Here is a 22,883-nt window from a genome sequence, read left to right on the forward strand (position 1 = left end):
TGATAAATGAGAGAGGGAGAATGAGAATTGTAGAATTTGTAAAAGAACAATAAAATGTATCATGAAAATAAGATTGCGTGTGAATCTGTGCAAGCAAGTAAAACCGTATATGATCTGCTTGTAATAATCATTTCGACTTGTAATGCACACAATATTCACTCACTGAAAGATAATGATTCGAAGGCGGGAGGATCCACAGGTGGCAAGGCAGCCACTCGGGTTAGCCGGCACCAACAATTGCATTTCCGTGCGTTCACCGTGTCCCCTGTATGTTTCGCCATGCCCCCAGTGTCTCTCTGCGTGTTGCAGTGCACCATCTCACTGTGTCCGCACGCGTTTCTGGGTGTCCTCGCATTTCTGGGTGTCCCCGCGTGTCCCCACAGTCCGCACGTGCCACGCAGTGAAGACGGCCAGGAACACGAGGAAGTGGAAACAGGAAGTCGCCGAGATGAGCACGGGGAAGAGGTCGGGGTAGCGAGCAGGCGCAGACACGAGGCAGCTCCCGGCAAGCAGCGTCGCCATGGAGACTAACGAAGCAACCAGCTGACGGGGCGGGGACAACGGAGCGCAGAGTGAATACAAGACACCCCCGTATAGCCTTAAACTTTTGGGGCAAGTGCTGTTCGTGAGCACCTATAACGGCAAAGTAAACACGGTTACCTGCGTGCACACAATTACACACTGGTATATACACTTACAAAGGCAAATATCCCTAGTGTAGCCTGCATGGGTTGTTTGTGCCAAGTGCTGCTTTGGAGCTTTTATTTAAGCTGGCATGAAACGCCACCACCACGAGCAATGACTTGCCCTTCAGCAATTTGACGAACCGTCACAATTTGAGGCTGCTATCTAATTCAAGAATATTTGTGTTCATCTTATAATTACCATCTAATTTGTTTTATCATTTCTCATAGTTGATTCATCGGTAGTGTTGCTCCATTAGCCTGAATGTGACAGCACTATAATCGCATGTAATTTACATTAAATGTGAATAAGCAAATCTCATGCGTACAATTCGGTGCACTTATGAGTGGAGGAATGAGCTTTGGTAAATTAATCGAAGAATTGTTACAAACCTAACCACCATCAACACTACCACTGCTACCTGACGCCGCCGCCCCATGTTCTCACCACTGCCCGCGAGAGCCGAGTTAGCCTTGGGGTCAGGAGGCCCCATGAAGCGACCATGAATCCCAGCGTCATCGTCACGGTGGGAAGCAGCAGCCCGTCTCTCTGCAGCAAGGGTAGCATGCTGAAACACACGGGGGATACATGGCGATATGTGTGGGCATGCACACACATGGATACAGTTATTGACACATGGAGACACGGTGAGGCGCACGCACAATTTGAATTGGCTCGGGGAGCCGTGTCACGAGACGTTGAACCAGCACTGCTGAAATCATGCATCCTGGCTCTTGGTTTGGGTCTCTCTCTCGTGGACTCTAAAATCATTCAAGAGATCTGATACAAAAGCATAGATAGCACTGAGAAATGAAATTAAGCATGAGGAACAGAAGCATTTTGTTTTGACTGGTCTTTAAAGCAGATCTGACTCGACTTCAGTTCGCAGACTGTTTCAGATCACAGGGGCTGCAGATTAAAAGCTCCGTTCTGCTGTCCAAAGTCGAGTGGATGTCACACAGCAGCAGCAGGTCCATACCCGGACGAGCGTAGATTTTGTGGCCGTGTAAGAGAGACTCATCCAGCACCAGTGGAATCGTGGTTTCAAACTCAAAGTTTGGTTGTCTCTGAAGAGGTTCGCAATTGCCATTCGAGGTTCAGTCAGCACCACCGCTGAAATCCTGTGTTAATAGCCCTGGGTATCCCTCTCAGGAGATCTTTGTACCTGAACGTTGAAACCACGAGGAACCAAGTGACAGCCAGGGGGAACTCGGAGAGGAGTAGGCAGGCTGGGCTGTGAACACAAAGAAAAAGATCCCCCATGTTGCCTTAACATTGTTGGGGCAAGTGCTGTTAGCAAGCACCTATGAAGGCCGGCACAGCACACTACGTGGTGGGTGGCCAGCACCACGCCTGGCCGCCCCTGAGCACAGGCATACATTAATATACACATGCTGTGAATGCATAACAACCGATATCTGCCACGAAGTGGAGGTGATGTCACAACGGCACTTGTGCCAGGCTGGATGCACTGAGGCCACGCAAAGAGTGGAAGGCTCACTGGCAGATGATAAAGGAACAGACCCAAGTGTTATGAGTTGACTGAGATGACTGGCAGATGCACCACCAGTGCTTCCCACTGTCCCGAATTTCTGCGCACATACATTAATTTGTATACACATGCTGTGCATACACACACACACGTACATTAATTTACACATGCTGTGCATACACACACACATACCTTAATATACACTGTGCCACTGCTCCCAGATATTACGCGCACATAAACACATGCACATAAACACATGCACATCTATTATTGCTTGGCTGTTGTGAGTTAATTCCTGGTGTTGTTGATGTTACGGTTGCTGTTTTTGTGGCTGCTGTTCTTGTTGTCTCACATAGCGGCCAGGAGGATGGATTTTTCGTGAACTTGAAAGGAGAAGAGGAAGAACGAGAGAGATGAAATAATCTGGAGATACACGGAGACACACGAAGACAACGGTGTTAGCGTAATGACCTGTTCGAGCAGACCTAAATGTTGACCAGTTCACAGTCACTCGTCAGAGTTTAAATCCCGGTCGCAGAGCAACTCCATAGGACCGCCACTGTTGACGTCCCCCACGAAGTGATACTCGTTTTATCTACTCGGGTCAATCCCATTCAATGCCACAACCAGGAGTTCAACGTACAACCTTGCTGATCTCGTCAAGGACCATGAACTCCGGTCATCCTCGCAGCGGCTTTTGGCTGGCCATCGAACAAAAACGGTCACTGCATCGTGCACTTCAGATGTGCTGCTGCGGCCATCTGGAAAGCTCTTCCGATATTAGGCAGCCACTGGAGCTGTGCACATTTAAATCTAAATTGAAAACGAATTCCTTTAGAACTGCTTTTTGTGTTTAGTTTGTTGTCCTTTCCCCACACCTCCGATGATCACAATCGGCTACGTACGGAGCGAAAGAACTTCAACATACACACATACTTGCTCGCTCTACCGATGAGCCACCAAGCCGCAATACAATTGGGAGAGGGGGGGGGGGAAGGAATCAATAATAATATTAATAAATACAGTGAAGTGCGAATCTATCAATAGGGACTCCTCGATGGGTCAAGGGCAAATGGGGACTCACCAGGCACAGTTTGAATCCGAGGAGAGACGGGGATCGCAGGAGGAGGAAACACGACGGCGAGAGAGACAGTAGCGTCGACAGCAGACTGGGGACAGTGCGGACACAAGTGTGCACGAGAGAGGGTGTATATCGGTGTACAGTTGCAAATAAAAAAAAGTTTTCTTTTTGCGTTTTATTCCTATGTAGTTGTGTGTGTGGCGGTTAGCGCACTGTGCTACGAGCCCGGTGACCCGCGTTCCATTCCTGCTCACGGACAACAGCAATGATGAAAATATTAACCGGGTTTGGGCCTCCCCTCGGTAGACTCAGCCTTAAATGGGTACCTGGTGCAGTTTGTAAAACATAAGCACTTGGAGAGACAATGGCGGCCAGACGTGGTGCTGGCTACCCACCCCATTGTGTACCGTGTTGACCTTGATAGGTGCTCGCTACCAGCACTTGCCCCAAAAGGCTGTTAAAGTCTAGATGGGAGACACCTGTTTTGTATGTAATTCTGAGTGTATGTAAGCATGTATGTGTATGTATGCTGAATTCATTTTGTACCCGTACATTGCCAACCATGCTAATCGCATATGTATGGGACTTCTCGCAAGATGTCTGACCAGTGCAGAAGAGTAGGCCAAACTTCCCTCGAGAGGGGCTCTCTCCTAGTGGAGGCCCTTCTGCCAGCAATGGCATGAGCAAGTAAATTACAGAGCTGCACCTTTACTTTGTATTGTACATGTACGTGATAGTGCGTTGTCTGCAAACACACCTCACGAACAGCTGTGCTTCTTGGCTCAAAATATTTCGGATCTTGAAAACCACTGAGAGACTGCACCACACGTTAGCGACCTTATCCTGGCAACACAATCACCACCATCGTCATCACAACCGTAACACTCATCAGCATTTAACATTGTCAATCAATGTTCAGTTCATTAACATAGTGGCCCTGTCAGAAATAATGATTCCACACCGTTGAGAACCTTGGTTTAAGGCCTGGGTCTTGGGAGTCTCACTCTTTCATGTGCTTTTAAATGGCCGTCTCACACTCAGCCAGGATCACTGAGACTCCGGGGTTTGAGTGTGGATTTCAGCTGTCTGTGATTATACCAGCTTCTCGAGTACAGTAAGGTGATGGTCTCAGCCCAGTCACAAATGAATGCACATCAATGTTTTATAACATCTAAAATCAAAGCGTGTGCCTCCCCGTCTCTTCTCAGATTTATTCCGTGTTCTCTTTTCATCCTCTGGCTTCCCCTGTTCGTGTTGCCTTTGCTCCCTGTCTCTCTTCTCCCAATACCATCTTTCAGGTATGTGCCACCCTCCATATCTCTCTTCTCTCTTTCGTGTCTGCCTTCCCCTCCCTGTGTTTGCCTCCTCCCAACTTCCCCCAAGCCAAGCCTCTGCTTTCGATGTCTCAGCTCCGCTCCCTGTGTCTCTTCACCTCGTAGAGACCGCGAGACACGGGGAAGATGCGGGCGAGGATCTGGAGCAGCTGCTGAGGATCGCTCAGGAAGGGAGCGGAGCACACGGCAAGGGTGGCGATCACGGTGATGGCCAGACGCAGCAGCAGCAACAACCTGGAGGCAAACAGCAACAGCAGAGGTACAGTCCCCATGTCTGCCACGGCCTCCGTCTTCCTCCCCGCATCTCTGCCTCCTCCATGTGTCGCCTTTCTCCATCTATGTTACTCTCTTCTTGCCTTTCTCCTCCCTGTCTCTCTCCATATCTTCCTTCTCCACCCCATGTCTTCTTCCTCCTCCCATCTGCCTGTGCCTCACCTCTCCTTCCACACCTCCGTGACTCCCCTCTCCTCCCTGTCTCCGTGACTAATTTACTCCGTTTTCCCCCGCAACTCAACCGCACCTCCCTGCACCTCTCCGCACTTCCCCCTCTCCCTCGGTGTGCTTCCCCTCTCCTTCCCTCTCCTCCCCTTGTTCCCGCATACCCGCGTGTGCGTGGCCGTGAGTGGATGCAGCGTGCCAGCAGGAAGCAGAAGAAGGCGGGCGCGTGATAGAGTTGCATCTGCTTGTAGGCGAGCGAGAGGCAGAACGCGACCGAGGCGAGCAGCGGGCGGCCATGGAGGAGAGCGAGGCTTGCCCAGAGAGACAGACCCAGGCTCACGCCGTTATACCTAGGCTGGAGTCAAGGGCTTTCTCGCTCGCAGGAATGCACGGCCACACGGGTGCCGGCCACAGTGGCATAGACACACACACATAGAAATACCTACACAGGGACCAGGCAATTAATCGAATCGCGATGAAGTGAGAAAATGAACTGTCATGATTCAGGGTCAGTAGCGAATTGGCAAGTTCTGTTTACGTGACAAACCTTACTAATTGTGTCAGGTGGTGGCGGGTTTAATGACACATTTATATATTTACGCGATCTAACCCAAAAAAAACCTGTATTCAGGGTCATGGTTGAATTTATCAACGGATTCTTTATTTTGCAACTGTAGTGTGTGTAGAATCCGCACTGGGTGCACGGTTTACATGTACCCATTACATACAACATATACGAATGTAAAGTGTTTGCTTCTTACGTGCATCTTGTAAAAAATGGGTTGTGAAATGAAGTATTTTACTTGAACTGATAGATTGTTTCATGAATAACAGGGACAAAGGTGGCATATTGGCAAAAAGCGATTTTCTGCTATTCATGAGAAATATGTCCATCCGTCTGATAACACTTTGTAAGTTTTTCATAAAAGCTACCAAAACTCACCGCACAGCTTGCCAATAGCAGTTCCTGTGCGCATGATTCGGTCAAATCCCATAATCAAATGGAGGACCCCTTAATGGTTTTCAACACGGATATTTATTTATTTATTACTGATTAAACAGATGCTTATATGGGAAAATGTGTGTGCATTAATATTATTCACGAGTTGATGTGGGTTTCCTCCAGGTGCTCGGGGTTCCCCTTACCTGTATAAACCTCATGAAACGGCTGAACATTTTTTTAAATATATATATGCATCACTGTATTGTGGATTGTGAGATGGCGTTTGCATGATGGACGCTAAATATAAACGCCCGTGGCAGCATCTAAATGCGACCGCATCTCAAGATGCTGTGCAAAGGGTACGGGCATATTCATCTTGTAGTTTTTAAAGAGAGGTAGTAAGCAATAGGCAGAGGAATAAGGAACAGTCCTGAGTCTTGAGTTGAGACAGCGATTACAATTGTCTGTAAAGGATACTGAAAATGCCCATGGTCGATGAGAATGATTCCTGGATAGAGAAGCGTGCACACACATACTGACATCTACACACAAACACACGAACACAGATACAGACAACACAAAGACACAAACACACAGACATGGACACACACTCATAGATGCACAGATAAATACATACTCAGATGCATACACAAGCAAAGAAACACATACAAGCAAATTAGTAATACAATTAAGTTAAATGATGTACATATATTTAAACGAGAATTCATCTCAATAGGCTCACAGGGATAAGTGTACGCTTCTGGTTAAAATCAAGGCTCGGTATTGCTGTGGTCAGAGGGCTCAACTCACGGCCAGAGTTGTGAGTTCAATTCCGAGTCAGAGGTAGGCTCAGCCCACCCATCACCACCATCAACAATAGCATCATCACCACCACCATCACCATAAACATATTCACCATCACCAGTAGCATAATCATCATCCCTTCAGTGTTGATAAAAATTATTGGGAACGTTTTGTGAAAAAGTCATCAGCTGTCATCCTGATAATTGGTTCTTTACCCTTTCTATCCGGCAACAAAAAGGTGTCAGTTTTGTTGCCAGATAGAAGGGTAAAGAACCAATTATCATATTTTTACTGGCAAATGAGGTTCCCATAGCTGTCATCCTATGAATGGTCTGGCCCCCACCATGTCAATGTGGAATTACACCACTGGTTCATGTCCCATACCCATTTGAACAGATGGACACTGTGGCTCGAGTTGGTAATGAATTGGCAATACCGGTGTAATAATTTAAATATTTTAGGCCTCGGCAAAGCACTTTTCCTTTTTTGTTGTATTATTTGTTCTTGAAACTTGCTGGGCCAGCCCTACTGGACATTTTTGAACAAGAGCTTCATAGGCCATCGGATTCCTCCAGGATAAATAAATACAATAAAAATTCGGATTATTTCAAATTGGCCAAACATCCCCAGGAGGGCACTCGTGGACACGAGTCTTGAAACTCGGAGAGGTGTCAACTTGCACAGACCCATGCCTCACTCGCATGGGCAGCAGCATCAGCAGCTGCCACCACCACCAACACGCACCTTGCGACGCCATGAGTCACGCGCCCCCCACAGGCAGCAGAGCACGACAGCGGGGATAAACACGAACACATCTGCCAGCATGACTGTCGGGGAGACACGGGGTAGGTGGGAGGAGAGGAGAGATATGGTGAGAAGAGGGAATACACGAGGAAGAAAGGGTAAATATGGGGTGTGGAGGAGACATGGGGAGGACAGGGGAAACACAATGATGAGAGAGGAACACACAGGGAAGAGACTAGAAATATAAAGGGTAGAGAGAATACATGGGGAGAAGATATGGGTAGAGAGACAGGAAGGAGAGGGGAGACAGAAAGATATGCACTTAACAATGTAATGACGTGTGAAGTGCATTACAAATATTAAACGGTGATGAAGAGAACGGGGGAAAACTCGAGGAGGAGCGCAGAGATACAGGGAGACTTGGGAGAGACACGGAGAAGAGAAACACAAAGAAAACAGGAAAATGTACAGAGACACTGGGAGATTCGTGACTTTATGTGATTCACGGCGCACCGCTCATCCTTGTACTACTGTTATTTGTAAAGTCATAATTTTAATAACGGCCACACTTTTCAATAAATCAAGTGTTGTGTTTGTGTGTGTGTATGCGTGTGTACCGGTCGCCCTCATGAACATCTTGTGCTCCATCCCTTCATGTCCCCTGGACTCCCCCAGCTCCACCCAGCGCCGGTCAAACCACCGTGCCCTGGCAGAAGGGGGGGGGGGGGATGTGGCCATTATGAACGAGACATTATGAATGTACAGAGACAGTGAGGAACCCAGACCTCAGAACTTAGAACTCAGGTGTTGCTGCTTCTGCATCTCTGACATAACCATTTTGAAACCCCTAATATTCCCCGACCCAGGGCTTGGGGTGCCACGGTGGCGAGATGTTAACTACTTTGCTGTTATACAGAAGATCATGGGTTCAATCCCGACCCTGACGCCTGTATATTTGGACTTTGCATGTTTATCCCTCTACGTTTAGAAACATGCACTTCTGAAAAATAGCTATATAGCTCAGTGGGCTTTACCTGGTAAAATAAAACTAGTTTATAGCTTGAACTTTAACGCCAAGAATTCAGTGGTGCTGTCTCGATACCTTGGGATACAGCCATCATGAGACCGCGTGAGCGCTCTGTCTAGTGAGGGTACTCACACATATCCGCACAGCAGGCTGTGGTAGGCGGTGAGCGGAGGGTAGTCGAGGCCCCAGTAGAGGAGGTCATTACGCGTACTGTTAAAATACCTGAGCACAGACAGGTCCACGGATAGGCAGACACAAATAATGAGGGAAAAACAGGCATGCAGACATCATGTCGTATTGAAATGAGAAAGGGACATCGGCACAGCAGCAAGGAACATTATTCAGGCAGTCAGCCAAGGTCGATAGACATCATGTTAGACATGTAAACAACATGAAAGAGATACATAGCATGTTACAAAGTGCATATATAGTAGGATAACAGCCATACTGAGACAGACGGAGATAATGTTCTACACCGACTGTAATACAGACAGGCAAACAAAATAAACAGACGTGTCTGACAAAGAGGCAGGCAGACATGCATTAGAGAGACAGCTCAAGACAGCAGTTGGCTACATACAGTGCGAAAGAAGTTCAATATACATACATTCATAGATACAGATGGTATAATAAACAGAGAAAGTTAAAATATGTATAGTTACAAATGCTTAATGTGCAATGTCTATATATTCAGAGGCGCAGGAAACAAGACAAGCGACAAGACAGAAAAAACCGGCACCAACAATTGCCCAAGCTCTCTGGCCCTAAATAGTGATATATGGCAAACTCCTTTAATGTGAGAGGAAACTCTGCTTGTTTCGTGCTTGCGTATAAGTCCATTCTTTCCTCCGGCTGCTATGGGCAGGAATTCCACACAACTCCCTCTCTGCCCCCTCCTCTCTCTGTACTTAAGGCCTCGACACAGAAAGGTTGTATTTCTGTGTGTGCCTATGTGTGTCTCTCTCTGCTTGTGTGTCTGTTAGTGTGTCTCCGTGTCTATGTTTTGTCTCTCTCTCAAATTTTGCAATCTTTGTAAGAACGTAATCAACTAGGTGGGGTGTTGACTGTGGTGTTGGCCGACTCTCTGTGTTGTACTGCATTATATTTCCAAGTTTACTATGTTTGTTTTCTCATTCATTTGTACCTGATGATGGTTGATTGTGTTGCAATCGAAACGTCGTATTCTATTATTATTACATTTATTTCTACGTGACTTTACCGAAAGAACCAAAGAGTAATTCCTGCAGTCACAAAAGCTTTGAATCTAGTTTGCAACACCCAGTGAAAAGCAACGCGTATCAGGGAGAAACACTACGTTCCACACTTTGCTGTCCCGCCTTCTCCTGACAAGCCAGGCTATGTGACAGACAGGCACATATAAAGACAAAGACATAAACATAATAGACAGTTACTAACAGATACAAGGTATATCAGATACAGAAAGAATGAGACGGACATATGTAAATGCAAAATACGAAGATCCACCATAGAGCCTTAACATACTGTTGGGGAAAGTACTGTTAGCGAGCACGTATGAAGGCCGGAATGGCAAACGAGGGGGTGGGTGGCCAGCACCATGCCCGCGACCACCTTTGTCTCCCTAGTGGCGATGTTTACACACCGCACTCGGTTATCACTTGAGGCTGAGTCGACCGAAGGGAGGCCCAGGACTGGTTAAATTAATCGTCACTTGTGTTGGTGGCAGTGAGCAGAAATCGAACTCGGGTTGCTGGGTTCACAGCGCAGCGCGCTAACCGCTACACTACCGCCCCCCACAATGTATATGCAGACAGAGAAACAAGCGGACAGGGTTAGACCATTGTTACCACTCGCGGACGGGCAGGTTCAGGGTGATTTCTTGCCAGTGTCTCTGTGCCTCATAATCCCCAAACATGGGCGGCTTTCCAGCACCTACACACAGACGCACACAAACATAAACAGCCGGCATACGCCACCAAGTCACGGTGATGTCACCACGGCGCCTGTGCCAGAAGAGGTGCACTTTGAGGTCACGTGATGTGTCAAAAACCCGCTGGCAGGAAGCTATGGGACAAACCCAGTTACCATCGGTTGATTGCCTGGGAAGATTGGCAGATACACGACCCGTGCTCCAGTGTAGCAAAAACACACAAAAACAAAGATTCTTCATGTAGCCGATACAGACTGGTGGGGCAAGTGGTCAGCTGTTCGCGAGCACCTATTTAAGGCCTTCACGGCAAATGACGGGGTGGTATGTTCAGCACCACGTCCGCCTTTGTCTCCCCATTGCTAATGCTGACACACCGGAACATGGAACTCACTTAAGGTTGAGTCTGCCGAGGTGAGACCAACGGCATATGTTAAATTAGGTGCCACTCAAGGCCAACTTGCCAGGTGGCATTGGCGAACCACGTTGAGATTTGTGAGACGAACCCAACGGGATGCGCGTTCGCCAGGTAGATGGCAGTGTTAGTAAGTCCGTGAATCCGTCTGTGCGGACCTTGAGTGTTACCCCCTCGGACACCACAGGTTTCCGCCCGTTTCTTCCCCCCAAGGAGCCAAACTGACACTCATGGAAATGGCCAAACATCCCAGCGAGGCGGTCCTGCGTAAACGACGATTAATGTAGCGTAGGCTGGACAATTTCACCGAAACATTTAGCTACCACATGGCGTCATAGGTCGTTGTGGGCAAGGGCTACGTGGTGGGCAGCAAGAGGTTTGAGCGGCAAATTCCCGCTGCCCTGCACCGCTTTCACCGACCCTCTCTGGCAAGCGTGGTGCAGTGTCGCCACCCAAGGGGCAGACCGATGACAACTTTGCGCCGCACAGGGGCAGCTGCCACAAGGGGGGGTCCCCGCACCCCCCCCCCCCCTCGAATGGAGATGGGAGCTGCTGGTGGGGGGGGGAGGCTCTCATCCAGCAGTGGATTGTGGCAAAGGGGGGCTGCGTCTACCCCACGCGGATCGCACGTGGGTGCCAAGACTCAATGCGAGATTCAGAAAAAATTAACCCGTAAAAACAAAGTTTTTCACTATAAATCCTTTATATGCGTGGCGGCTAGAGTCCTCTCGTCCTCTGGCGTGAGATGGCTGCCACCTATGGGTCAAATGATTGCCTGCCACCATTAACAATTGGTAATTAAATATAATTTATTTTTTCCTAAAAAGTGTAAAAATTTGGAAAAATGTTTTCACGAAAATGAATTGTCACGCACAACGAGTCTGTGTGCAAAATGTCAGCTCGATTGGATCACGGGAAGTGGGTTAAAAAAACGACCGAAAAATTTGCACGGTCGTAAGCGCGCAAGCAAGCAAGCAAGTGAACTTAATATAAAGGATTTAAAAAAACCCTCAACGTCAGTAACACTGTAGCCTTAAAAAATGGGGCGGGGGACATAGACATAGAAGCGACGTTTCGGGCAACGGCCCTTCTTTTTCGCACGTGGAGAAGACAGGGATGGATAATGGATTCGAAACACCACCGGTTAGTTTCAATCCAAGGCGATGTTCTGTCTGTTACTAATTTGTCGTGTGGTCGTGTGCTGTTTCTCATGCTTCATGTCTCCTCTGTTCGATCGATTAATTCGCTCCATCAAGCTCAATTATTTGCATAAAAGGTAAATCGAATCTTATACCCGCCATTCAATCAAACGTTACGTGTTTTAAAAATATTCTTTGGTGATCGAAACGTCGTAGTTTTTTTTTATTTGAACATAGGGACCGTCCATAAATGACGTCACGCGATTTTGGACGATTTTTGACCCCCCTCGTCACAGTCAGACCCCCCTCAAATATGACGTCACAAAGCTCTGCTCCCCCCCCCCAAAATAAAACATGCTTTAAATCGCTTTAAACTATTGTCATTGTAGTGCGTATTTAATGTAACGCTGCACTCAGATGTTGTAGGAGAAACATTTGTTAAAAACTCGAATTAAGTAGAACCTGTTGTCTATATTTATTTAAAGTTGCGCATTTTGATGTGACGTCACATTTCTCAAATACCCTCCCCTCGTCACACATCGTCACAAATGTCTGAGCCGCCCCCCCCTAGGTGCGTGACGTCATTTATGGACGGCCCCCTATCTACGTGACTTTACCGAAAGACCCAACGAATATGAATTCCTGCAGCCACGAAAGCTTTGAGTCAAGAGGTAGCGGCGTGTTTTATTAAGTTGTACTCTAACAGAACCTTTATACCGGAGAAATCCGATGAGCCGTAAAGCTCCCTTTTTGACATCTACGCAATGCGTACGCATCATCGGATACGCTCAACACAAAAATAGTCAAGAGCCCCCTATTTGGCGACACGCGGTGATCGATTAATCGACGATGTGGAATAATGATCGACTCGCCTGAATATCCATTCAGGGCCACGCACCAGCGGACCACGATGGCCAGCAGCACGGCCAGGGCCGCGCACGTGCACCTGCGCATCGCTCCGATGAGATTAATCGCTTATCAATCGCACCAATGATATTGACGATAGCGATAATCGATCAAGCCCCAGCAGTGTACAAAAAGCGCGGGAGTTCCTTGGGGAGGAACTCGCGCGGACGCGGAAGCTGAGCGCGCGGTGCGGTGGCCTCTGCTGATTCGCGGTGGCGAGGCGAAGGCGCGCGATCGGGGAGCCGCTGATTCGCAATTTAAAGGATTTAAAGGGACGAGTTCAGACTGGAGCACATGTGGGTGGGTGGGTAAAATCTGAATATTTATTTTGGAGGAATTCGATGAGATCTAAAGCTCTTTTTCAGAACGTTACAACAAGCAGTACAAAACCACGGAGTGTAAAAATTAACTAATCACTTAAAAGACATGCAAATAAAACTAAACTGTGTTTTATTACCAGGTAAAGCCCGGAGCTATTCACTTATTTTTCACAAATAATAGCTCAACAAAGTGGCTTATGTGGACAATTATAGCAGCTATATCCGACCCGCGACCGCATTTCGTACAGCCTGTACCTAAATGAGTGAAGAAGCTTGACACATTCATCAATGGGTCTAACCACTGCTGAAGGCCTCCCCAAACTGTCGCCATCTGTCACCGATCCTGCGACGTAACGACCCACCCAGCACCTGCACACGAGCGAATGTCATCGCTTCATCTTCCCGACAGCCGTGGTCTCGGGAACGTTCACTCCTTTGGGTGCTACTCCGCCATTATTGTCGACCACCAGCCATCATCGTTTCTATCATATTCTGACCAATACAACTTTTATTAGCAATGTTACATCGGTAACTTGATGTGTTTGACATGTTGCATGTGTTCCTCTTTGTGACTCCCAGTGTCATTCCAAGGATGCATATCCATTATTCTTTGCTCACTTATTAGCTTATGTTCCATTTTCTATCAAGTGTCCATGTTTTGATCTATGGCATAGCAGGTAATAAATACTCACTGAATGAAAACGTTCCTCTCTCGACACATTGCTGTTGCTTTTCACCATCAATTTAGGTTTTTCAAAATAACTTTCACTTGTCTCCTCCATTTCATTTTCATCCCAGTCTGCCTTTAATAACCATTCTCAATATACATATTCAAGCATGTTCTTTCAACAGATATCAGCAATTGTTGATCAAACTTGAGTATGAATGGGCATTCAGGCTAAATGTAATTCATACATACTTGCCTGAAGGTGGTCACTGTTGCAACTGTGTCCAGATCTATCAAATCTGTGAGCTGGCTAAACCAGGCTGGATTGTAGGCAGGCCAGCCCAAATGTATGAAGCTAGCGCAGGTGTTCATATAAAGGGGTCCATGTTCTGAAGCATAGGTGACATTTCTATAAAGACCCCTTCAATCTTTTGTTCATAAGAACCACTCCCAATTTTGTATCTGCCCCAATGACTGACCACCCCATATGCCCACACACACACATATACAAACACGCAAAGGGTCCAAGTCTTATTTTCTTTCACTTTATTTGTATGTATTTTCTAAAACATCTGAGCAAGATCACTCCTCTTTTTAAACAGAGTTTACAGCCAATAAGCAAAATATGAACCCAACTGTCAGTCAAGTTAACGAACAGTATTTGGTTCAATGCATGTCCGTCATCCTATTTATTTACATAATTTCAGACCTCAGCAAATTGCTGACCTGAATTGAATAAAAATGAAAAAAATTATTCAATATTAAGGTGTTGCTTTGTGGAGCCATTTGAAATCAGGTTGAGACATTCAATGAAAACAATCTGGTTTAACTACCAGTGGAAGAAACCTGGATTCAGTGACAAATCATTATGAACCATCTGCGAGACAGACCAAGAACTTGATTCTAGGACCTCAGCAGTGGTGGCTCAGTGTCTCTGACATGGCCATTCGTACAGTTGGCTATGTATGGTGCAAAAGAGGTTCAACATACATACATACATACATGAACCTGACATGCCCATAACTAACTTAAAATAGAGAATGGAATGACTATCGTTGGTAAGGGTGGACGTTTGAAGCGGACTTGATGTTGGTTTTGATGGAACTTGGCATTTTACCTGCACACAGACACACAAATATATGGATATGCACATACACACACATGCAGAAAGATAAATATCCCCCGTAAAGACATACAGACCACTGGGACAAGTACTGTTAGTGAATACCTACTAAGATTGGCCTTGGACATGAGAGGGCCATATTTCAGCACAATGTTCCATCTCTCTAGTGCTGATGTTCACAGAGCATTTGGTATTTGTTGAAGGCCAAATCCACCAAGAGAAGGCCCAGGACAGGTTCAGGTATTACTTGCAACTGTTATTATCCGTGGCCAGAATTGAACTCAGGTCTCTGGGTCCATAGCAGTGTGTACAGTACTGCACTACCACTCCCAAAAACAAAGATCTCTCATATAGCCTGTAATGGACTGTTGGGGCAAGTGCTGTTAGTGAGCAAATATGAAGGCTGGCACTGCACACGAGACGGTAGGGGGCTAACACCACGCCCGGATACTCGTCTCCCTAGTGTTGATGTTTGCGCACCACACCAGGTACTCATTTGAGGCCGAGTCTACCTAGGGGTGGCCCAGGACCGCCTCAAATATATGCCACTGTTATATACACGCACCCACATACATGGATATAACTGTAATAAATGCAATATATGCAGATGCTACTGTTGCTGCTGATGCTAATGCTGCACCCTCCACACACCAACTATACACTTGCATGACTCTTCATCTATTGCTGTAACTTTTTCTGTGGTTGTTGCTGCTACTGTGACACCTGGTAATGTTTTTGTCGCTATTGATACAACTGCTGCTGCTCTTGATGCTTTTGCTGCTTCTATTGCAACTGCCTTTGTTGCTGCTGCACACATCACACACGTATACACAACACAAACCTGCATGACTCTGCATCTGTTGCTGCTGTTGTTGCTGCTGTTGCTGAACCATTGCCCCGCTGGGACCCCCCTGCCCAACATTCGAACATCCCACAGGCCCTCCTTGCCCGGAGAGGCCGGGTTGGACCGTGCCACCCTGGGATGGGGGTCGTCCAGGCCGGCTGAGACCCTTGCCAAACCCCACCGCTGCCACTAATGCGTTGGTGTCGGCTGGGTTGAAGGTGTGCTTGGAGTGACGCAGAGCTGGTAATGAGGGGGGGGGGGGAATAGGAGGTGAACAGAGGGGAGAGGTGTTAAGTGATGAAGATAGTGGTAATGATAATGCTGCTAATGCTAGTGTTGATAATGCTTCTTCAGATGTTAACCCGTTCCGATGACGTATGTGTACTTCGTAACTTTATCAGTACTGAGGCTCCCATAAGGCCATGCGGGATAGTGTGTTGCACAGCTATCATAGAGTGCGGTCGTGTCGCTACAGTGTAGTATCATATATATTACATGTTTTACGATCTGGACCTATCCGGGTCACACCATAAGGCTCTCTAATCCACAAATAAGACATTTAAAGAACGTAATGAGGGAAATCTGTGCAAGTAATTACAAAGAATAAGAATGAGTCTACTTGAGGCCCCTGCTACTTATGTTGATTAGCATACTGGGAAGTGAGATGCAGGGTTGACTTGAAACGCCAGGCTCTAAAGGTGATGCCGCTGATGTTGAAAACGCTGCTGCAGAGGATGGACGAGGATGATATGAGTGCTGCTAATGACAATGATGATGAAACTGCTACTCATAATGCTGTTGATGATATTGATGCAAATCAACTGACTGGAGGAATCTCCGTCCCTGTCATCACGAGTGCTGTTGAGGCGGTCCAGCAGCGAGTTGCACATCTTATTCATAGATGCCATGTGTTTCTGTAAAACAAAGACAGAGATAATTGTTTAAGGACAATGACCTTCGTGACTGAGTAACACATCACCTCTCCGCCCATACTAAAGTTGTAATTTTCAAAGTATACCCACCTTAGGCTTGAATGCATCACAAATCCCATAGAGCAGTGGTTCTTAACCGGAGGTGCATGCACCCCCCTTAGGGCAGGGGTGGGGAACCTTTTTTCTGCCAAGGGCCATTTTGACATTTATAAAATCATTTGCGGGCCATACAAAATTATCAACTTAAAAATTAGCCTGTTATATTTGGTCAAACATTTAATTAACTCGCCCCTAATGTGATGGCTGGAACTGCCAATTGATTTCGCGAGCCTTATACGGCCCACGGGCCGGACGTTCCCCACCCCTGCCTTAGGGGATGCAAGATGCCCTTTGCACCCAACACACACGCACACATCACTGTGCATCTGCTCCTGCTACTGTTGCCACTCCTGTTGCTCTTCCTTTCACACAACACACCTCAGTGACTGAATTATGCTGCTGTTTCTGCAACCACTGATAATATTACCGCTACTATTGCATTCTCCAAAACACGCAACACACCCCTGTATGACTCTGGATCTGCTGCTGTCCCTGCCTGCTATCACTGCTGCTACAATTTCTACAACTGCACCACCCGGAGCTCTTCTTGGTCTTGTCTCATGCTGCTATTGCTGCTACTTCTGCCCCCTGCACACACCCAACACCTACTGCTACTCTTATTGCTGCCGTACATTTCATACAGCCAACACCTGTATAACTGGTACATCTGTTACTGCTACTGATGCCACTACTGCTGCTACTGCTCAATTCTTGCCTCTTAACTATATTCTTGTGCCTTCTCCACCCGCACTCAATCTGTACCTTTCTGCTGTAAGTGGTGCTTCACCATGCCACTCTCAGCTGCCCCCTGGCCCATCTCCCTGCGATTCCCTGGAGTTCTCCCCTCGACACATTCCATCCTCGGCTGTGTGCATACCTGTGCCATGTCCGGTGTGAGGCGAGCGGCGTCGAGTGACATCTGCTTCTCCTGCTCCTCCACAGCCGGGTCTGGCTTAGTGCGCAGGTGATCCGGCACCACGTCGTGGCTGAACACTGGCACGCGGCCCTCGGTCATTTTCTGCGTCACACGCGCAAAACACGCAGATCCCCGGAGCCTTATAGACTAACTGTTGGGGTGTTATTAGCAAACACCTATTGGATCCAGTACGGATAAAATGTGGTGTGGATAGCACCGACGAACCTTTGTCCCTTCAGTAGGGATATTAACCAATCTATTCATCATAATTTGCTTTCATACATTTTGCTTTTACCTAATTCACGTATCACAGATTCGCGCATTACTTCTCATCTATGTTAGTCACCTCATCTCCACCATTACATTCATATGTACCATTCTTACTTCTCTGTAAAGCGCTTCGGTGAAGGCGCTATATAAATTACTCTAAGATAAGATTTTTACATACTGTATCAGGTAATCGTTTACAATTCAGACATCACTCGTCACTAATGGTAGCCATGCCTGGGAATTGAACCAAGTCAACGGGTTGTTAAGATCATGTGGGCTGACTACTGCACCACCGCTCCCCATATATATGCAGACACCGTTATATGCACACATGACAACATATACGCATGCACGTTCTCACTCACCATGAGCTCTTCGTCCCTGTCAGGTGACAGCAGGAGCGGCATGATGATCTGACCCCTCAGACACGGAGTCTTGTCGTTGCGGAGCAACTTGTTCAGCGAGTTCAGCTGCCCCGACAGCAGCGCAAAGCTGTCGAGCATGCTTGGCCTGATACGCACATATATATACACACACACACACGTCAATGAGCTATCGCACCGAGGAGGGATGAAACTCATTTGAAATTAAGAGCCCAGTTTGATTATTTATCTGGGTATCTCTCCTCTGCGTCTCGATTTCTGTATACAGTATTGTATTGTCCATCTCTTTGTGTCTCTCTAAATGTATGTCTGGCTGCATGCGGCTCCAATTGCACACTCCATGCCGCTTCAATTGCAAACTCCATGAATGTTTGTACCTGGAGGTATTTAAAAAAAAAAGTGTATTGAATCCACATATAAGGTGACTGTTTTTTTTCTTTTTTCGAAAAGTGTGCCGACACAGAACGTGAAGGAAGTTGCATACTTCAAACACAAATACAGTACTGTACACACAGGTAGATATACTGCAGCGTATGCACAATACACATACACACATACATGCACAACGCATTTTAGGACTCTGCTGACGATTTCATTTCTAAGCTGCTGGTGTTGATTTTGATATTGATGGTGCGATTGATTATGATGGCATCACCAGTTGAGAGTCTCGTATTGAGTCTCCAATTTTCGCATGAATCCCTCCAGGGAATTCTTGAGGTCGCTGACGCGCTGGGTCAGGGACTCCAGGCACAGCTCCAACACCTTCTCCTCGCGCTGGGGAATCAGAATGTTTTAATTAGACTGGAGGAACCCGATGAGATATGCAGCCCTTTTCCACAGACGTCCAGCGGGTAAGCAAGTGGCAATGTTAACACCAGCATCAATGTCATCATCATCATCACCACAACCGTCACGAGATTCAGTAAAACCACAATCAGCAATATCATCACTTATGACCAACATGACCAACATTAGCTTCATTGCCTTCACCATGACCGTCACTAATACCACTGCTCCTCTATACAGTACAGTGGTAACAAGTTGAAAAGGTTAATGTTAACTGTTTTTTTAACATGACCCATGCCATAACTATTACAAAAAACTATAATAATCACAACTACTACGAACCATTCACACCACGATCAACAACAACCACTGCATCATCACAACTACCACTAACCATTCACACCACGATCAACACAGCCACTGCAATTACCACCGCTACTATAACAGCACCACCACAATCACCACCGACGCTGCCTTTAACATCGCCAAAGTCTCAACGTAACAATGTTACAATCCCAATATTTCCTTAAAGAAATGGGAACTGCCATTGATATGCCGTATATCTTTATCGATTTAAAATGTAATCAAATCTAGGATGTAAGAGGCCTTGTCAAACCGACTGCTGGATGGAGGCCTGCCTCCGCACGCCGTGCTGGTCACGGAGGCTGTCTAAGTTATGATTTAATTTCGTTTAAATTACTCACCTGCATATTTCCGTATTCTACTTTTAAAAGTAAACGCCTTTACAAATACAATTAAAGATATTGACTCCAAGCCACGACCATGAAAGTGCGCGATGTGGATGACGTCACTTCCCACTGTGATGACATCACTCCGAATTTATTGTAACAGGATGACGTCATACTTTAATAAAGCCATAATTCAATGTACGGCTGTGTCTAAAAATAAATAAAGTTGTAAATATTTTTGTTTGCTTCTGCAATGCAACATACTCTATAAGGTTATTTAAAATAAGTTCAAGTAAAACAATATTGTAAAAAAGCCAGTCAAAGCATTGCAAAGCGAAACAAAAAGGGGCCGTCCATAAATGACGTCACATCAAAATGCGCACCTATAAATACATTTCGACAACACGTTCTACTTAATTAAATAGACTTTAATAAATGTTTTCTCCTACAACATTAGAGTGCAGCGGCACATTGTGACTCCGTGTGACGGGGGGAAGTCAAAAATCGTCCAAAATCGCGTGACGTCATTTATGGACGGTCCCTAACAGGATGTGACGTCCCCCAAAACAAGTTCGTGTATTATTTTCCGCGTGATTATTACCTTTAACAATACATATTTATTTTACTTTCTTAATAAACCCTTTCCAATTTAACATTCGCCTCGGAAATATTTACAACTTATATATATTAATTTTTTAAACAAACAATGACGTCATACGGTGCGCGAGACCTCCCCCCCTAGCCACAGCCCTCCCCCCCGCCCTTCGGCTCACATCCCCCTTCGCCGCCTTCCGATTGGTCCGCAGCGCTCGCGAACAGCGGGGGGGGGAGGTCGGAGGGGGATCTCCTGCGTTCTGATTGGTTGAAGCGCTCGCGAACAACGGGGACTCCCACGTTCCGATTGGCCGGAGCGCTCGCGAACAGCAACGGGGGGGGGGGGGGAAATTCCCGCGTTCTCATTGGTCGGAATGCTTACGAACAGCGGGGGGGAGGGGTGGTGGGTGGGGGACTCCCGCGTTCCAATTGGTCGGAGCGCTCGCGAACAACAGCGGGTGGGCGGGGTGGGGGGGCAACTCCCGCGTTCCGATTGGTCCGGATCCCGCTGCGCGTGCTCGACGATGACGTACGCGGGGGGGGGGGTGATGTGAGTGATTATTTAATTATTATTGTTGTTACTCTCCGCTCCCATTGGTCGATTGCCTCGTGTTGAGGAACCGAGGGAGTTGTGGGCGGCCTGTTGAGGAGGGAGGGGGCAAAGCAATGGACGAAGGTTCGCTCGTCTGTCCCCGGTGCCGTGGCGGTGCTTACAGAGCGAGGGATCATTGCGACGCCGTGTAAACAATAACAAGTTTAGCTGGCGACTGTGTTGTTACACGAGAACGAGACTCGATGGCGGCGTTTAGCGAGACGGCCGAGTTGGAGAATGAGGTATGAAGTGGGTTGTCAATAAATGTTTATTTTTGATTATTGCAATTCTGCTTCGGAGGGGTGTTCCGAGGGTGAATTAAACCTCGGGTTTAAAGTTTCGAGTGTATTAATGTACACGGATATGAATGTGATGTGCTTGGGATAAATGGTGAGACGTTAATTTGGATTGCGATGTTGGTATTGTTGGTCGTCTTACGAAAGAAGCGTCGCCCGGCCAGAGAAACGTGGAAGTTCCACCGGTTGGCTCGGACGCCGTGTCAACAGGAGATGGGGTACCGATGCCCTCGGACATCATCATCATCATCGTTGTTAGTTGCTGTGTGATCTGTGGTGTGAGGCGCACGTTTGTGTAGGCTGCAGAGGATTGCATTTTTGGTAAAACACGCGAACTTTTCTGGAGTCTTTTAACTGCTGATGGGCCCAACAAAGGGCGAAACCCGCCCGCCGCAGTTCCGACGAATGGTGATGCAGGGCCCAAGACATGTATTGAAATGACACGTTCACTCTGTGGCGATACACAGCAACAGTTTACGTTATAACATGTTTGTTGTTTTGTTTTCAAATGGGGACTATACACTACTTTAATGTACAGTGCGTAACGGTGTTACTAAATGCCAGCCTGTTGTGTGTGTATATATACATGGATATTTACGTGTTGCGGTGTACATTTAACACACTCGTAAAATACAACGATCTTAAAGGAAAGTGTAGGGTTATGGCAATGCTATCTTCATAGCACGTGCGTGTGCTAGGAATGCAGTATAATTGACGACTGTTGTGCCATGTGTGTTTGTGTGCACCACTGGCAGCACAGTATTATCACCAAAGCGTTAAATATTCGCGATATTCTTGTGACGATATATTCAAGTGTGCGGGGTATATTGTGAAATAACAGTGTGCCACCGATGTAGTTCTTTAGTCTGTTTAGTTACCCCAGCCACTGCCCTAAAACTCAACGCATTCGTCAACTGCTGACTATTTAAAGGGTTACACTTTTTGGCCAAACACGGGGTCAGTCGCTAAAGATATCCAACAGAGGTTGTTTAACCAGCGTGTGACCCTGCTGATGGAGACCCGGAGGTCCAAGGTTTGCTTTCTTTAAACATATGTCGCATGATATCGGTCTGGAGAGCCAATAGTAGGCTGTCTGTTGGACTATTTAATTGATTTATATGTGGACACAATGGGGAGTGTTTAGGGTATTGTTTTTGTTAACCAATGATGCCCCAAGGAAATGCATAATGAGTACGGTATTTCTAAACATTGTCGTGCATCTTATCTTATGGATATAATCAGCCCTGGCTAATATATAACGTCATGTGCATATGTGAAAATGAGTATCGGTTATAGGTCTCGAGAAATCGGCGGTCGTCATTGAAAGCATTGTTATTGTTTAAAACGTCAAGCATAGTAAACAAAGTATTATCTTTCACATGGGCACACTACTTCGTGCATATGAATATTAACGGTCTAAGTAGACTAGGTTTATTGCTAGAGTTTAAATCATTGATCT

At 46.7% G+C, this 22,883-nt stretch overlaps 3 protein-coding genes across 4 annotated transcripts in view; 1 reads left to right on the forward strand and 2 right to left on the reverse strand.

Annotated features, from left to right (window-relative positions):
* Positions 1–45: 45 nt before the first annotated feature.
* Positions 46–13,111, reverse strand: ALG6 (ALG6 alpha-1,3-glucosyltransferase). Of its 2 annotated transcripts, XM_078885280.1 has the most exons (14): positions 12,880–13,111; positions 10,374–10,458; positions 8,680–8,769; positions 8,138–8,226; positions 7,521–7,603; positions 6,450–6,514; positions 5,194–5,379; positions 4,690–4,825; positions 4,015–4,100; positions 3,261–3,345; positions 2,529–2,599; positions 1,850–1,918; positions 1,132–1,252; positions 46–543 (listed from the first exon to the last, which is right to left on the reverse strand). In XM_078885280.1, the coding sequence occupies exons 1-14, from the start codon at positions 12,959–12,961 to the stop codon at positions 319–321; spliced, it is 1,473 nt and encodes a 490-aa protein (XP_078741406.1). In that variant the 5' UTR covers positions 12,962–13,111; the 3' UTR covers positions 46–318. The 2 variants fall into 2 exon arrangements, with proteins under 2 accessions (XP_078741406.1, XP_078741411.1); XM_078885285.1 differs by lacking the exon at positions 4,015–4,100.
* Positions 13,112–14,445: 1,334 nt separating this feature from the next.
* MED8 (mediator complex subunit 8) lies at positions 14,446–20,069 on the reverse strand. The gene is made up of 7 exons (XM_078879293.1): positions 19,958–20,069; positions 19,123–19,241; positions 18,450–18,594; positions 17,776–17,916; positions 16,694–16,781; positions 15,865–16,107; positions 14,446–15,017 (listed from the first exon to the last, which is right to left on the reverse strand). Exons 1-7 carry the CDS (start codon positions 19,961–19,963, stop codon positions 14,950–14,952), a joined length of 810 nt encoding a protein of 269 aa, XP_078735419.1. The 5' UTR covers positions 19,964–20,069; the 3' UTR covers positions 14,446–14,949.
* Positions 20,070–21,179: 1,110 nt separating this feature from the next.
* The window catches only part of SZT2 (SZT2 subunit of KICSTOR complex), a 110,988-nt gene continuing 109,284 nt past the window's right edge, over positions 21,180–22,883 (forward strand). Inside the window, exon 1 of the mRNA XM_078885298.1 lies at positions 21,180–21,370. Within this exon, the coding sequence (XP_078741424.1) occupies positions 21,332–21,370 (39 nt within the window). The 5' untranslated portion in view covers positions 21,180–21,331. The remainder of the gene's footprint in view (positions 21,371–22,883) is intronic.

This window comes from Lampetra fluviatilis, chromosome 3, assembly GCF_964198595.1.
Source record: "Lampetra fluviatilis chromosome 3, kcLamFluv1.1, whole genome shotgun sequence".
NCBI lineage: Eukaryota > Metazoa > Chordata > Hyperoartia > Petromyzontiformes > Petromyzontidae > Lampetra > Lampetra fluviatilis.

What these genes read in the sequence shown, in the direction of transcription:
- ALG6 (XM_078885280.1), bottom strand. Translation starts at nt 12,961, where the DNA reads ATGCGCAGGTGCACGTGCGCGGCCCTGGCCGTGCTGCTGGCCATCGTG. An exon ending in GGCCCTGAATGGATATTCAG is followed by an intron (nt 10,459 to 12,879) that starts GCGAGTCGATCA and finishes GTCTGTGTGTAG; the next exon opens with GTGCTGGAAAGCCGCCCATG. An exon ending in CTCGGCTCTCGCGGGCAGTG is followed by an intron (nt 544 to 1,131) that starts GTGAGAACATGG and finishes CCGCCCCGTCAG; the next exon opens with CTGGTTGCTTCGTTAGTCTC.
- MED8 (XM_078879293.1), bottom strand. An exon ending in TCACACCGGACATGGCACAG is followed by an intron (nt 16,782 to 17,775) that starts GTATGCACACAG and finishes TTTGTTTTACAG; the next exon opens with AAACACATGGCATCTATGAA. An exon ending in ACAGATGCAGAGTCATGCAG is followed by an intron (nt 15,018 to 15,864) that starts GTTTGTGTTGTG and finishes GTCTGTGTGCAG; the next exon opens with GTAAAATGCCAAGTTCCATC.